Source organism: Labrus bergylta, chromosome 7 (genome assembly GCF_963930695.1).
Source record: "Labrus bergylta chromosome 7, fLabBer1.1, whole genome shotgun sequence".
Taxonomy (NCBI): domain Eukaryota; kingdom Metazoa; phylum Chordata; class Actinopteri; order Labriformes; family Labridae; genus Labrus; species Labrus bergylta.
In genome coordinates this window covers 19355273-19370261 of record NC_089201.1, presented here as the reverse complement: position 1 = coordinate 19370261, position 14989 = coordinate 19355273, and the positions used below count along the sequence as shown (strand labels likewise).

Genomic DNA, 14989 nt, shown 5'->3' with positions numbered 1-14989 from the left:
ATTTTTCTTTTTTTTAAAACATAATAAGACACAATCCATCTTTTGGTTTAAAAAACATTCTTGACATTATAACGAGTCTCAAGGGAGGTACAGTAATACAGAGTGAATTTTATGCTATGATGAAGTATGTTTGGAACGTACCAGATTCATTTGAGCTTCAGATTCATTTTGGAAAACATTTTTCCATGAAATTGTGGATTTTTTGGATCCTCAATGTTTGAAACCAGACTTTAACTCAGTATGTATGTAAAGAGAAAAACAATTACAGTGATAATTCACTTTTTTTTTACACAGAAAGTGGGAAAATAATATGTACATAACTTTTTTTTGATCATTTATACTTTTTTATTAACTTGAAATGAAAGGACTGAGTTACCCAAGTTCTGCCTTGGCAATTTTCATCAGGGGCAGATGTGCTATTCAGACATCAAGATGGCTCCAGCTGGGAGATTTTCTTGTTTTTTTCTGGTGATGGGTCAACCAATCTGGCATTTGCCAGAGTTGCCAGATTGCGATAAAGAGCCTCGTTGGACCTCATAGTTGATATCTGAAGGACAGTTATTAATAACTATGGAGCTCCATAGAGCCTTTCAGCCTCTTTTAGGTTTGTTTTGGTATTCAGACCTGTAAACTCAGCTCATCATACTCATTTGTAAATCGAGACAACTTATTTGTGTATAAAGCTCAGATAAAGTCACACTACTATCTATTAGATGATCTTGTTGTGTACATGTGTACAAGGATACCCTGCTGTACTTCAAAGGTGAAAAGTATCACTCATCAATAATCTCTGCTGTGGGAAATGTAAAAAAAAAAAGTATTTCTGCAGCGGGCTGTGTATTGCCCAAAGACTGTACATGGACAAGTCTGTTACTGCAGGGGGTGCAGGGGGCTTTGGAGTACCATCAATGACAGCCGCTATGCTGGAAATGCTGTCTCACCCTAACTTACAGTCAACCTAACGACAGGCTGATTGCTGGAGCTGAGGCGGGTCTTAGGCCTCCTAACATACCGTTATCACGCCCGCCCGTCAATCAGGTCAGCTGTGCGCCTTATTGTTATCCTTCATAAAATCAAAACAGATGAGTTATCAAAAAAAATTCAGCCTCTGTAATATGCCCAAATACTCAACAGTAGAACCAGCTACCCCCGCTGTCAACCACTCAACTCTAAGCTGTTATTCTGTCCCCAGGTTGGCTCTGCCACCGCTTATTCTGCTTTATCCAGATCCACCGGGATGCCGCCTCTGCCTGCTTGGTGATGTTGGCGATCAGCTGCTTCCTGGCCAGGCCTTCAATCCCAAGCAGTCCAAAAGCCCTCCAGAGCGACTGCCCTGCAAAACCCCTGCAGCCAATCTCCACCGGCAGGTTCCATGCCTTCCATCCATTTACGCTGGCAGCACAACAACTACATTTCGCCGGTAATCCTAAAGCAGTTACAAAAAACATCAACAGATTTAAAAATGACACGAAATCTCAAAGGCCAGTCCACAAGACAGCACACAGAAAAGCTCACAAACAGTTTTACAAACATGATGTACTCATGTGACATTATAGAAATATGCATCACATGAACAAAGGCTTAATTGGTGACAGACTTCACAACGTGGTTATACTGCTATAATGGAGGATACGAAGAAGAGTGCATGCATCTGTAAACAATCCAGTTCTCAAATGATTGAAAAAGGCTTTGCTGATGTTTTTATGAGGTGGAAAATACATTCAACATGTTTTTTTAGACCTTAAGGACACATATATGATGTACTTTGATGAGAATACTTGCATGTAAACAAAACATTGTTTGTTTACGATGCAGACGCCACAGGACACCATTAAACAAAGCACATCTATGAATTATTAAGCCAACAACAACTTTGTGAATTGCATCAGTTCACTTTTTTTAAAGGCAGGATCGCATACATCTACTTGCATCAGATGAAGTGTGTTTACTAAAGAAGGCCACGGTATGCCTCCTGCCTGTGCTCTCACATACATATACTGCAGGAAACCCACTCATATCAGTGGGTGACATCCCTGCAGGGTAAATTATGCATCCTCAGGGAGGCCAGAGTATGTCATCGGTGCAAACGTTTGGCTGAAGCTCAGAGGGAAGCGCTTTTAATTGTAGCTCATGTCATGCTGAAATAATCAGCAAGGCAGCAATGTGTGGAAAGGTTTTCTTCAATAAAGAGTGTCGTGTTACAGGTGCCATGTGTTATTTTACAGGTTTTCTTTACAGCTACGATTACTTACACACCTTTGAAGAGTAAAGACATGAGAGGACTGCTTCGTCTTGGTGTTTGTTGTTTGTTTCAAACAAATGAATCAAGGGCACCCTCAGTGTGGGGCTGCTGTGTTGTTTGCCACTGGAGGTGCTGTTGATCCAAAGAAAAGATTTTGCTTGAAGGAGTTCTGTTCTGCAGACATCAGAGGAATCAGATGAAAGCTTAAGTCCTGTGTGGATATCAGTTCCTGCCATGAAAGAGGAGAAAGTATTCAAACTTTCATATATTTTGGGTGTTTGTTGCGATCTACTTTTTTCTATTTAATATTAAAGCCTCTGCAATGAGTTTTTAAATGGTTATGAAACAGACTGGAATTAACATACATATCTCTTAATGGCTGACAAAAACAAATGCAAACATCAGCAACAACATTATAACTTCTACAGTACACTTCGCCTGTAACCTCTGCCAGGGGGGTTGGTGTCAGTAGAGTACATACAGGCAAGCTGAAGGCTTTTTACATTTTCCACAGCTAAGATTCTCATTGAATGATGCATATGACTTTTAAAGAAAATCAGGAGAAAATATTTTTTAAGAACACACCAACCTATGCAAATCCAGGATCAGCAGAGAGATAGGAGATTTCACTTTGTCCACAGGGGGCGGCAAAACCAACACAAACTAAAAGTTCCTCTCAGCAGCTTTAAATGTATTCTCCTCCCCATTATCATAACGACTTTTAAAAAGTCTACCTTTTATATTATTTGCATCGTTCTTTAAAACATATTGGAATGATTGATCCAGTTTTATGTGCCAACTAATTTGAAGAGGATTTCTAAGAAACTGTTTGTTCAGCTGAAAAAGAAAACCTTCGATTGAACTGCACATGTTGCACTCAGCAATGAATTACAGCCGTAAACTTATACCACACCTGAGAGGAAGTGTTTAGAAAATTGTAATTGTATTCCCATTTCAGCTATCAGAAAGAACGAGGAATAATTTGCGAGCCGGCTGACTGTGAGACAGGTGAAATTGAACATGCAGGCTTTGTGAGTGAACTTCAGGGTCTAATCTTCGCATCCAACCAGAAAATACTAAACCCTGTGAGGAGCGTGCTTGTTCATTACCAAAAACAAAAAAAAGGAAAGGGAAGTAGAAAGCAATCAGCAGCACTCCCTACCTCTAAGGACTCTTTCTGAGTGCATAAAGCAGGGTACAAACAACAAGATAATCCGGCCGATTTTGGACCAGATTCTCCCCTGCTGTAAAAAGTCTGCAAAGTCCTGATTTTTTGACAGTTCTAAAGATAATATTAACAGATTTTCCTTTGCTGTCGGGTATGTAATGAGTAATCAAGAGGCCGCAGTAAAGCTCTAGTCCTTGACGCACCAGTCACAGTTTCGATTCTCGATCCTGACACAGTTTGATGCACGACATCCCACACTCTCTCTCTCTCTCTCCATCCATTTCCTGTCTCTCAATATCTGTCCTGACAAATAAACCCCCCACCCCCTCAAAACGAAAAACCGAAAAAGAACATCTGATCTCCTGTTGTGTGTTCCTGTTGGAAGCCGGGAACACACAGTGTGGATTGTCACATTTAAAGCTCGCCTTGTTAGATGTACAGCCCATATTTACACCATCTCCGTGACTTCATCGAAAAAAACAAAAAACATTTTATGTTAATGAATGTTCAGTGAAAAGTCTGAAAACTACCATTAATTATTCTTGCCCACCTCCTGAGTCGGGTCTGACTGCGAGAGATTTCCAGTTGTGGGAGTGTGGACTTACTTGTTGTGAGTGTGTTTTGTGCTGATTTGGTGTTGGTCAGGCTTAAGATAACTAAGTAAAAACGTTTCCATTGTTTGCAACCTATTAATGCAGAAGAAATACTCAATGCAAATACTCAATGCAACTTCAACACATCTGACCTCTATTCCACATAATAAGTGCAACCTTAATTAGCTTCAGGCTCAGGTTTGTTGAACAAAAGCTTAAAGAACGAGACATTGATCAAAGAAAAAGACAGAGAAAAAAGAGAGTGGGGCCACCTGATTTGTCTTTAATTAAAAGAAAAAGGGTTATCCTTGGAGAATGCAGCTGCAGGTCCCTGAAGGCCACTTCAATTATTGAGTGAGACAAAAGGAGGGAGAACTACAGGACTGACAGACAGGCAGGGAGGCTGTGTTGCCATGTGGGTGTTTGATTTGAGGGCTCGTACAGGAAGTATGTCAGTGAACACATTTGTGTGTGACTGTGTTTGTACGTCTGTATGAGTGTGTAAGAGCAGGGGCAGAAGGGAGAGGCAGTATATGATTTTCCAATCTTTGAGAATGCATGTGTCTGTGTGTGACTGTGTGTGAGTGTATAAGTGTACTGGGGAAGGCGGGGGGTTTGAAGGAGGGCGTCCCTCCTGTGGTCCCTCCCCAGCCCTGCCCCTTCACATAGAGGAGTATCCTTTAGCAGGTCCCAAAACTGGAAAACTCATTCAGTCTCTTTTGAATGGAGTGTCTTTAACGTTGGAGTGGAGGACTTAACTTTTCAGCACGCAAACATGAGAGCCCTGCATTCGGTCCTGGTCGGTGCCTTCCTGACCCTGCTGCTCTGCCTCCCCAGTCCCGGTCGTGGAGGTAAGTGCTGCTGCAAATCACTCTCTTAGTGCCCTGCTCCCCCTCTGTCAGGGATGCACTGGAGGAGATCAGATCACTGTCCCTGTCTGACGCTTCCCAAATGCATAAATCACAGCAAGGCGGCTGATGAGCTAATGCCTCAAACTTAAGCCAAACAAACTTTCACTGAAACTTGCACCAAAATAGCTCGTAGAAAAAGTTTTTTTTGAGTAAATTCCCTGTTTGTGCTTGATTTTTCTGGACTTTTCTGTTGCCCTTCTCACAGCCTTTCCTTTTCTTAGATGAAACTCAATACATGAGGGGGAAAAGATGTGCCAAGGGTCTCACCAAGGATTGAGGCAACATCTGTTGATTTGTCCTCTAATGGAGAGGGGGGGTTTTTTCAGTCATTGCCGGGCCGAGTGTGTGAGCGAATTTACCTTGAGAATGTTTGCGTTGAAAGCGTGGTGCCAAAAAGGCAAAGAGGGCAGTGAAGTTGTCGAGCCCTTCTGCGGTTGGGAGGTGAGCTTAGGTCCCTCTGCCGGCAGCAATGAATGGCTCTTTCAGATGGAAGTACACAGTTGCAGGAGGCAGAGCTGCTCCTTATCCAGGCAGAGAGGAGAGATGAAAGTGAAAGAGGGGGGAGAGAGAGGAAGAGGAGGGGGTGGGGTGGGGTGGGGTGGGGTGGGGGAGCTGGTAAAGGAGTGAGAGAGGCAGTGTGTGAATTCAGGAGGGGGATGCTGGAAGGCCAAGGCTCATACAATGCCCCCATAGTGCATGAAGTCAGCTACAGATGTACCTTTCTCAATGTGATATGATGCAGTGTTGCGTCTTCTTATCCCTGCTGAGTGTCAGTACAGTTAGTGATGGAGGTAAAAACCTCCATCACTAACTAAATGTGTCCCGCACAAGTTCAAGCAAGAAAATGATCTGATTTTTATGCTCCAAAACTACTGATCTCATTGCCTCAGGATATCAAAATGGCAAGCGAGGGAAAATAAAGTCATAATCCCTGGTACTTCAGTGGTCATTTTGGACTTTTTATTATTTTTTTATTTATTGTTTTTTTTTATTTTCAGGTGGCAACTTTTTACAACTTTTTGTCAATTTCTGTTCTTATTTTATGTCTATTTGTTCTCATTTGAAGCATTTTGGGTTGCATGTACATCGGAAAAAAGTTGGGACAACTCTTAGGGCCCATGACTGCAAGGGGCCCTTTTTATTTTTCCTAGGGCCCAAGATACCTGGTGGCGCCCTTGCATGTTTGTTTGAAAAGTGCTAAGGTTGAGCAAGTGAGAGTAGAATGTTTGGGCGAGGCAGATCCGGTATGAAACGTTGTCGTCGAACAGCTTTACCAACTCACCTCAGCACAAAATTGTACATATGGCGAGTTGGCAGCAATCGGCCTTGGCCATATGAACAGCTGTGGAGCTCTTTTGTCTTCCCCGCCGGCTGTCAGATCTTCAATCTCTCGCTGCAAATTCCACTCCAATTAGGTCCGGGCAAACCTCTCTCTGTGAGTGTCTCATTGGCAGCTAAAGTGAAAGAGTGTCTCTTGATCTGTGCGGAGGAGTATCGCCTTGTTTCGGTGGCACAGAATCAAAGCTCAGCTGGAGAGCTGGATCCAGTTATTCTTTCATTCGTGATCTGTTCCCCACAAGCATGAAAAGAGTCATCTGCCCTTCTGTCTGCTCATTTATAGATAAACCCTGCTGACTGGCATGACATTGACACCTCCGCTACAGAATTAGTCGTTCACTAAATAAGTCTATCTAGAGGGATGTTTTGCATCCTAGTCAGGTTTTGCATACAGTAGCGTCATAGTTAGAGTTATAGAAAGCATTGGCTGGGTTAAACCATGCAGGAGATCCAATTTCCACAAATGTTACACCAAATCTTCTCCTAATCAAAATGATGGCAGAAAAAATAGAAAACTCTGTGAAGGAACCAGTTCTCCTCGTTTAATTATCTGCTGGCAAAATCCTTGCAGCCTCAGTGTGAACGGGACTCACCCACTGACCCTGGAGAGCTAAATGCTAATGTTGACCAGATGTACCAAGTTGCTGATTAGATTTTGGCCCCCTGCGCTCCACAAAATAGCTGCCACAAGCTGTCGGGGGGATTCTACCACCAGCTATCGAGAACGCTTGCAGAAGGTTTCATTTTTTTGCTGTTTGGAATGTTAAGATGTCACAGGCCATGTGCCACAAGATGTCCACATCACTTAGGTGTTCTACAAGATATTTGCAATCTTCCTCCACCTGCTGCTACTTCAGGAAACATCTTTCAGGGGTAGGTCTTCTCCTGTAAAAACATTTTCCAAGAGTTTTCTTGACTCCCGCCCTACACCATTGAGCTTCCTCCACCCACATAGCAGCCTCAGAAACCATTAGGATGCAGTTTGATTTAAAAGGGAGCTCACTTAATCAATTCTATAATCTTCCCTTGGAATATATGAGAAAAATCTAAGTAGATGTAAGATTAAGTATTTGTCAGTACATACATCTTAGCATTCACATTGAAGGCCTGCCTTTAAAGCATTATCGTGCGTGACCCTTGATACAACATTATTGCACTGATAACACCCATCCAAGACATGCCAAAGCCCTCAAGATGTTTCATATCAGTGGACATCGGTTCCCAAAAGCAGCACATCTTATATTTTGACAGTGAAAGTAGCAGCAGGGCTCTGTATTCCGCAGCCACGTGAAGCATTTTTGTTCCCCCCTCGAATCAAGAGATGCTCACTTTATCATGACTCCATCTGAAATTGAACATGATGTGTTCCTGTTCCCTTTAAAACAGCCTGCAGCTCAGTGTCATTTCAGAGGCCTCTAAGGCTGCTGTTTTAACCGCCACGGAAAAAAAATGTAAGGGTGGTTATTTCCAAGCTATAAACTGCTCTCCAGTGATTACGCTCTGTTTTGTTGGCATGGAAATAGGTGGTTGTTTATTTCTGTTTTTTGGTTGTTTGTTGATAAAAACACAAAGTTTAAGGTTAATCTGTATGGAAGCAACACGCTTCTGAGGAAGCCAGCACACGTGTGTGTGTGAAAAGAAAGTTAATGACTTCCTTTTTCTGGCCCCATTACCAATCTTTCTATAAAGTGTTTCTTGTCTATCCTTGTTTTGTTTTTTTGTCTTGTGTGCTTTTCTGAAAATCCAGTTGTAAAATATTGGCATTTCTAAGAATACAAAATTGACCTGACAGATGAACAGATGGACAAACAGATGAAACACAGTGAACAGAAAACTGAGTTTGCAGAACTAATGGTGCGGGGGTAAAACTTGTGCAATTTGTGTGAAGCAAGGAGCAATGAGAAAATATATTTTTTTAGGATAAGCATTGATTGAATTAGCAGGCCATTAATTGTAGATGCGTTCTTAAATTGGTCAAATAGCATATGATAAGTTTGACAGCATCCAGCAGCATCCACTGCAAACACTGTCTCGTAGTTTATGCACATTTTTGAGTGTTTTGGAGAAGTTTTGCTGCTGAATGTGTTTGCATTTTCAATTGCAAAGCTTAACGAGAGGATTTGCATCCCGAGACTGCATATGAGCCCGCTATCTCCCCTGGAGTATAATGTCTCCATGGTAACAAGGAAAAAAATAAACATACAATTTGCCTGGGCTTTGTGAAGTGTCTGCAACAAGGCCTCCATGTGTTCCTGGGGAGTTGGCAGGGAGAACCGTGTGACTGCAAGTGTCTGCACAGAGGATTAATAAATCCAATATTTGCATTGGGAAATTGATGAGATTAGTGTTGTGTTGGTCCCGCCGACACACTCTGTGACCCTGCCCTCACCTCTCAGTTTAAACACGACGCAAATGTTAGGACAGAATAGAAATGGGACAGTTGGAGTAAAACCAAACAAAAAAAATCAGAGTGTTTATAAATGCAGAGCAGAATGCACAGCCTGCTTTTTCTCTACAGTCTCCATATGTGACTAAAGAACTGAATGTCCCAAAAATATGTTGTCACTTGAACTTATGTGCGAAATATCTGGGAATGGCATTTAAAGGCTGGAATCATTTATCCCAGTTTGTTGTCTATGACTTTCATAGTACTAGGCATGTACATGATTTACAATGTTGCACAAACAACTGCACAAGCATAATTTATATTGACTTATTCATTTCTGAATTTCTGAATTTGTACAACAGCAAATTGTTTACTTGCTCCTGTGCTGTACAAAAAGTGAATTTCTTCTCCAACTTTACCTCAGACCGTGTGTCACTCTTGTTCTTTGGTACGCTTATTGACTAGCTTGTCCCTTCGGCTGCATGAAAATGAGACCCTCACAACATCATTGAGCATGGGAGAGGATCAATATTGATAACATTTCTAATATGATATAACCTCCTACACTTCTGCCAGCCTGGTGTTTCATCCGGCACTTTCAGAGAGAAAGTTTCAGTGATTCATGGTTTATTAACAGCTTTTTTTTTTGGGTTGGGGTGGGTGGGGGGGGGTTCTGGCCCCAAGGCAAAACATCATCACAAGAATCTTAAGTTAGCTGTATGGGCAGCCTGCCTCAACCAGCTCCTTTCCTCTCTGTAACTTCATTTTGTTGCTACAGGTAGAGTTTAATGTCTGACCTGCAGACACAGGATGGGCAGGATGTCTGCCCGGTGATTACAGTGCTGAACATATAATGGAAATGTGCATAGCGACTCCGGCCACAGCAATAACTCCTGTCAAATTGTCCTTGAGCAAGACACCGAACCACAGTGAGGTGTTAGTGCTCTGATAAGCATTCCAACTTCAATCTTGTGGCTGGCAAAAATGTGGCTTTGAGATGCACACATTTTAGGTTACTATAGCTATAAAGGACAATTCCAATTCAGCAAGTATGTGGTCTTACTTTCATAACTTTGGCCTTAAGTTTATGAGGTGAGATAACTGACTCACAGTGGTTGCTCTATGAAAAGGTCAACATTGGCCTAACAATCATACAGAGAGTAAATAAACCAAGAGTATTTCAGCCATCTTAGCTAAATCCAATTTATTTTGAGTGGAAACTAATATCGAACAAACCTATTATAACAGAAGGTGTGAAAGGTGAAAGTTGACTCATTAAGTTGGTCAGTAAACCGCCATGGATATTTATGCACAGTTTGGGTAATGATTTCACACGTCTTTGGTTGTCCTTCCAAATAAATTGGACTAACCTGGGGCTTTGTCTAAATAACCATCTGGGCAGCTGCCCAGGAGCCCCGGACACTGCAAAGTCTCAAAGGCTCTGTGTTCACTGTGGTTTTGTTCTTTGTGGTAATATGATCGTTTGGTTATTCTACATACACCTCTGAAATAGAATATTTAAGCAGTAATATTATTACAGCCATTTGTAGTTAATACATATTTGATGAGACCCTGCATTGTAGGTGGAAGCCAAAGTTAAAATGTAGTGTTACACCCAAGCAGCAACCTCCAGTGTTAAAAAATGAAGCCAATACAGAAGTTCAAAAAAGTGTAGTTCCTCCAGCTTCCACTTGAGGCTGTCCCTGATTTGACTGACAGGTGGGTGATATGCAGCTGTTTGCCAGGAGGGTTAAGCCCCCTCCCCCCCCCCCCCCCCCAACTCCAACTCTTTGCCTGATACTACTTTGATCTAAAGTTAGGTGGAGATGGCATTTTCAAGATGGCGACTGTCATCGTTCGGCTTCAAAGACCTATCCTCAGAAACCAAAGGGTGATATCACTGGGACTACGTCCATGTTGTATAGAGTCTATGGTTACACCTTTTTAACTGTAGATGATATTGTAGTTATGTAATGTCCTATCACAAACTCACTCCTTATTTCACTTATATAAACTGTAAGAAAAGAGAAATAGAGAAAGAGGGGTTAAAAGGGGGCCCATTAAAATGACTTTTTGTCCCAAGGAACAACGATAACTTATTCTAGCCCTGCCTTAAGGTTTCTTTAATTCAATCTGATCGTCTAACTTTTTTACAATCTGACTTCTTTGCAATGTCAAAATGATACATTCACTTGGCAACTTCAACTTTATAATTACTGTCAGAGATGACAGCCATAAAATTAAAAAACTAGACCAAAGTTGTAGTAAGTCAGTACAAAAGCAGAAGACATATGAAAGGAAGCTATCAAGTTTTCCTTCGCAGGGCTGCAGATGTGACAGATGTACAACCCCTCCAAATCTTTTCCCTCTGAATGTTATCTCTAGCATTGTTGTCATACTGAAAGCAGAGGACTCAGCAACATCAAAAGCCCATATTATAGCTCAGTTCATTCTCATTGTGATGCAAGAACTCTAAAAAAAACATGTCCCTCGCCCAGAGGACTCTATACTCTCCTGGCAGATGATCTTTCCCACATTGCTCTCTTTGAGGTTGCTTGCTGTCACCGGCAGGCTGCTCAGATTATATTTGAGGGCCATGATCTGCTTAGAGCCCATCAGACAGCCCACACACAGACCTCATTTAGCCCTGGGTGTGTACACAAAAGAGTTGCTGTACATAAACACAGGCCCAGATTATGTCTCGAGGTGGAAGGCCAAAGGGCATCTCATGGGGTGCTCCCATGTTGTTTTAACCCTATTCACGTCAATCAGATAAATCAGGGGAGGGGGGTTTTTACAGCACTTTAGTGACGGATGGTCTACACCCAGATTTCAGGTCTGTAAGTGGCATTTTGGATTTCAAATTGTTGTGAAACTGTGATTGCATGGTTGCCATGCAATTTAGGGAAATTCTAAGGACCAAGTTTTACCTACAGCAGCAGCAGCACAGTTTTAGAGCTGCATGGACCAAGAAGGAAAACATATAGTATTTTTTAGAGGACTACACTGCAATGAAAACAAATGAAATGCTTTGCTATAGGGCAACAGAACATTTTGCATCAAGTATACTCTTCATAATTGTCCACAAATATGTAGTTATCAGTTCTGTGGACAGCAAGGCTTTCTCATGCTCAATGTATTCTTACATGCTAGCATGCTAAGCTTCAATCTCCAAGGCAGAAAACTGAAGTAGAGGGGAAGTGGCAAAAACTGCATTTCCTGATGTGGCCACTTGAGGCTGGCTCAAATAGCAAGTCAACATAAATATATAGAAAATGCACAATTGTACAGCAGTCAGCATGTACTGCATATACCCTGGTTTTGGTGGTTAGAGCTTATTTGCTCTTTTTGGTTTTTATATGATTGACAATAGTATTTGATCAATGCTTACAATAATGTAGAATTAATGGGTCAAACTGGATGGTTTCAAAGTCATTACTTGTGCAGGTTTATCTTAACAAGGCCATGAGTAATGTATAATTCACTTTTTGATGGCTATCAATGGTCAAAGTAAAAAGTTTTCATCATTTGAGGACCAAAAACATGTGTGCAAATATCTTATGACACGTATTCCTATGTGGGGAAAAGAGTTTAACTATTTGGGACAAAAGTGGTGAACAAAGGGACACAGCCAGCGAGAGACTAATCCAAAAGTGGACACAGGAAAAGAGTTTGGGACACAGACCTATTAAACTTGTTTTATTTGCCAAAAGCTTGACATGCTCAGAAATCTGGAACAGTAGATTAGATTTGGTTCATGATATTTTTGAGGATATTGAGTCTCTGCAGCAGTAGGCAACAGGATGAAAATAAGATTATTTTTTGATTACTGAATATAAAAAAGAGAGAATACACTGCAAAAGCATCAGGACTGCAGAAACTCAAAAAGAAAAACATAGCAGACCCAGAAGCACCACACTGATAAAAAGAAATGCACATACCTGTGGAAACACAATGGTGCCAAGACCTGCAGTAAAACATATGAAATCAAAGTGTGTGTGTTATGACCGAGAGAATAAAACAGGCTTCTATTCCTCCCTCACTGCAGCGACTGAACTCTGCATGTTTATTTTTGATAAGAGCTGTTGTGGAGTTTAGTGCCCAAAATGAAAACTCCAGAGAAAATTCTCATCATCGCAGAACTGCCAAGTTTTCAATAAGCAGAAATTATGCATGACCAGATGTCCTGATACGAGTGGCCTCTGTGGGTTTGTCCTTTTTTGAAGAGAATTGTCTGCTTTATCATTTTTTGGTTGAATGAAGAGAAATCAGTTCTACTCTGGCAGCTATTGTTTCTCTTATCCATTGAAAATAAATGAATAGAAAAGAAGAAAAACAAATATCTCCTTTGCCCAAAGGGAATATATGGAATCATTCAGTCAGTTTACTCACTTATGGTTTACGCACAGCTATTTCCTTCATGTTTATCAAGAATGCCATCAGCCAGTGATTTTATCAGATATTATCAAACATTCTCATATGAGGTAAATTAATGCCTAAATCAGATTCAAGAACAATCCCTTCTTTGTAGAACACTCTGCATCGCATGAAACTCACATGCCCTGATCTGTAGAAGCAGACTGCTGTGGCCGATGGGGTAACATAAGGCTGCTAAGGCACTGGAAAAGCAGCGTGAATCATGGGAAATGTTTCCAGCGTTGGGCTGATTCATCCGAGATGTGTTAGGAAAAGCCTGAGGTTTCCACGCCAACATCTGGAGCCGGCTTTGGTCAGTTCGTAACAAGCCAAAACTGGAGGCTTTAATCAAATTGTCCCACTGCTTCCCTTGCCTAATATAGACAAAAACAACCGTGCTGAAAGAATGTGAGTGTGCCGCAATTAGCCAAGATTTGAAGAATGCTCAGTGTCAGATCTGAATCTTGAAACAGGGGACTGTTAGCTATAAGAGTTGTTTGATATTTTCTCTCTCTGCAGCTCTCCAACTCTGACAACTTCTTGGAATCTTTTTAACAAGTAGACCCACAGAAGCAGACCATCAAATGAGAAAGCAACAAACTTGTTAATCTATTGTTCTTATTGTGTCTCATACTTACAAGCTTGTTTCCTAACACATATCTCTATCCCCTGGGGACTCAAGTCTGCTAACTTTACAAGTCCAACTTGGACAGAAGCTCACACATGAACATGACTCACAATTTTAAATAAAGAGAAATCCGTTGAGAGTGAGGGGACTCCCTCCAACCCAGAGGGTATGACTCATAAGCACAAGGCTAATCATGAGACATCGGGCTCCAAACTTATAGGTCTGGTGCTTATAATTAGTCCAAGACTCTGAAGAGTTATTAGCCTTTGCTCCAAGGCGAAGGGACTTAGCTTTAGCCGCAAGGTACTGGTGATAGACACAAGATGTTTCTACTTGGTTTCACAGGCAAAGTTGTGACACTCACACAGTTTAGAGTGAAATATCTGACACTGATAAATACATTTTTGAAAAAGTCCACTTATTGTGTTTCAATGAGGGTGGTTATAGATGTGAAATATGAAAATCTAATTTTCTGACCAAATAGCCTAGCTAGTCTTTCTGGCCGTCATTTCTACAACTTTGCACCTTTTGCAAATGTGATTGTTCTTCAAGTCATTTTAGCTACATAACTTTTCCACGCAAAACTGTTTATTTCATTCTTCAGATTTTACAATGTGTGATGGTTTTAGAGTCTGAAGTCATGCTAGCACATCTGTCAGATTGTACCAATGTAGTGCTAAAAGCAGAATTCTTGCCGAACTAATGTTTTTTTGGCTTCTTATTAGTTCTTGATGCTGAGAAGTTGAGTGAAGTAACTTAGCTTAAGCTGAAAGGTGCAAGTCTTAGAAACAAGATGTTTATTAGTGTGATTGGGCACAGTTAAGTTTTGGAATTCTAAAAAAGTCTGATGTCAAATATTTGACACCTAAATGTTAAAGTTAGCAATAACATAAAAAGGGCAGAATTCCCATAACTTGGTCCATTGGCATGCATTCTCTTTTTCTCAATTGTTAATTCTCCTTAGCTACAGCATTTTTTTAATACTAAATATATATTTACCAATTGTGTAGACTTTACCAATTGTGGGCGTCTTGGAGTCTACAGCCATGCTAGCAGCTTTGTCTGGCTGTACGTAAACATAGCAACACGTTAAGCTAAAGGCTACATCAAGCTATCTCTATTACAATGGCATCAGCCGGCAAATGTATGTTTTTTGTGCTTCTAATTAGTTCTCTAAACCAAGAAGTTATTAGCCACAAGGTGCTATCAACATGACACAAGATGTTTTTACCTAGTGTGTTTCACAAAGTTTGACACAGTTTGACAAGGTTTAAAGCAAAACACCTGATGGATAACTTCCCCAAATT

The 14989-nt window shown here is 41.1% G+C and overlaps 1 protein-coding gene across 1 annotated transcript in view; it reads left to right on the top strand.

Annotated features, from left to right (window-relative positions):
* The first annotated feature begins 4723 nt into the window (after positions 1-4723).
* Positions 4724-14989, top strand: part of cspg4 (chondroitin sulfate proteoglycan 4) — a 76422-nt gene continuing 66156 nt past the window's right edge. Inside the window, exon 1 of the mRNA XM_020660184.3 lies at positions 4724-4854. Coding sequence (XP_020515840.2) covers positions 4779-4854 — 76 coding nt within the window. The 5' untranslated portion in view covers positions 4724-4778. The remainder of the gene's footprint in view (positions 4855-14989) is intronic.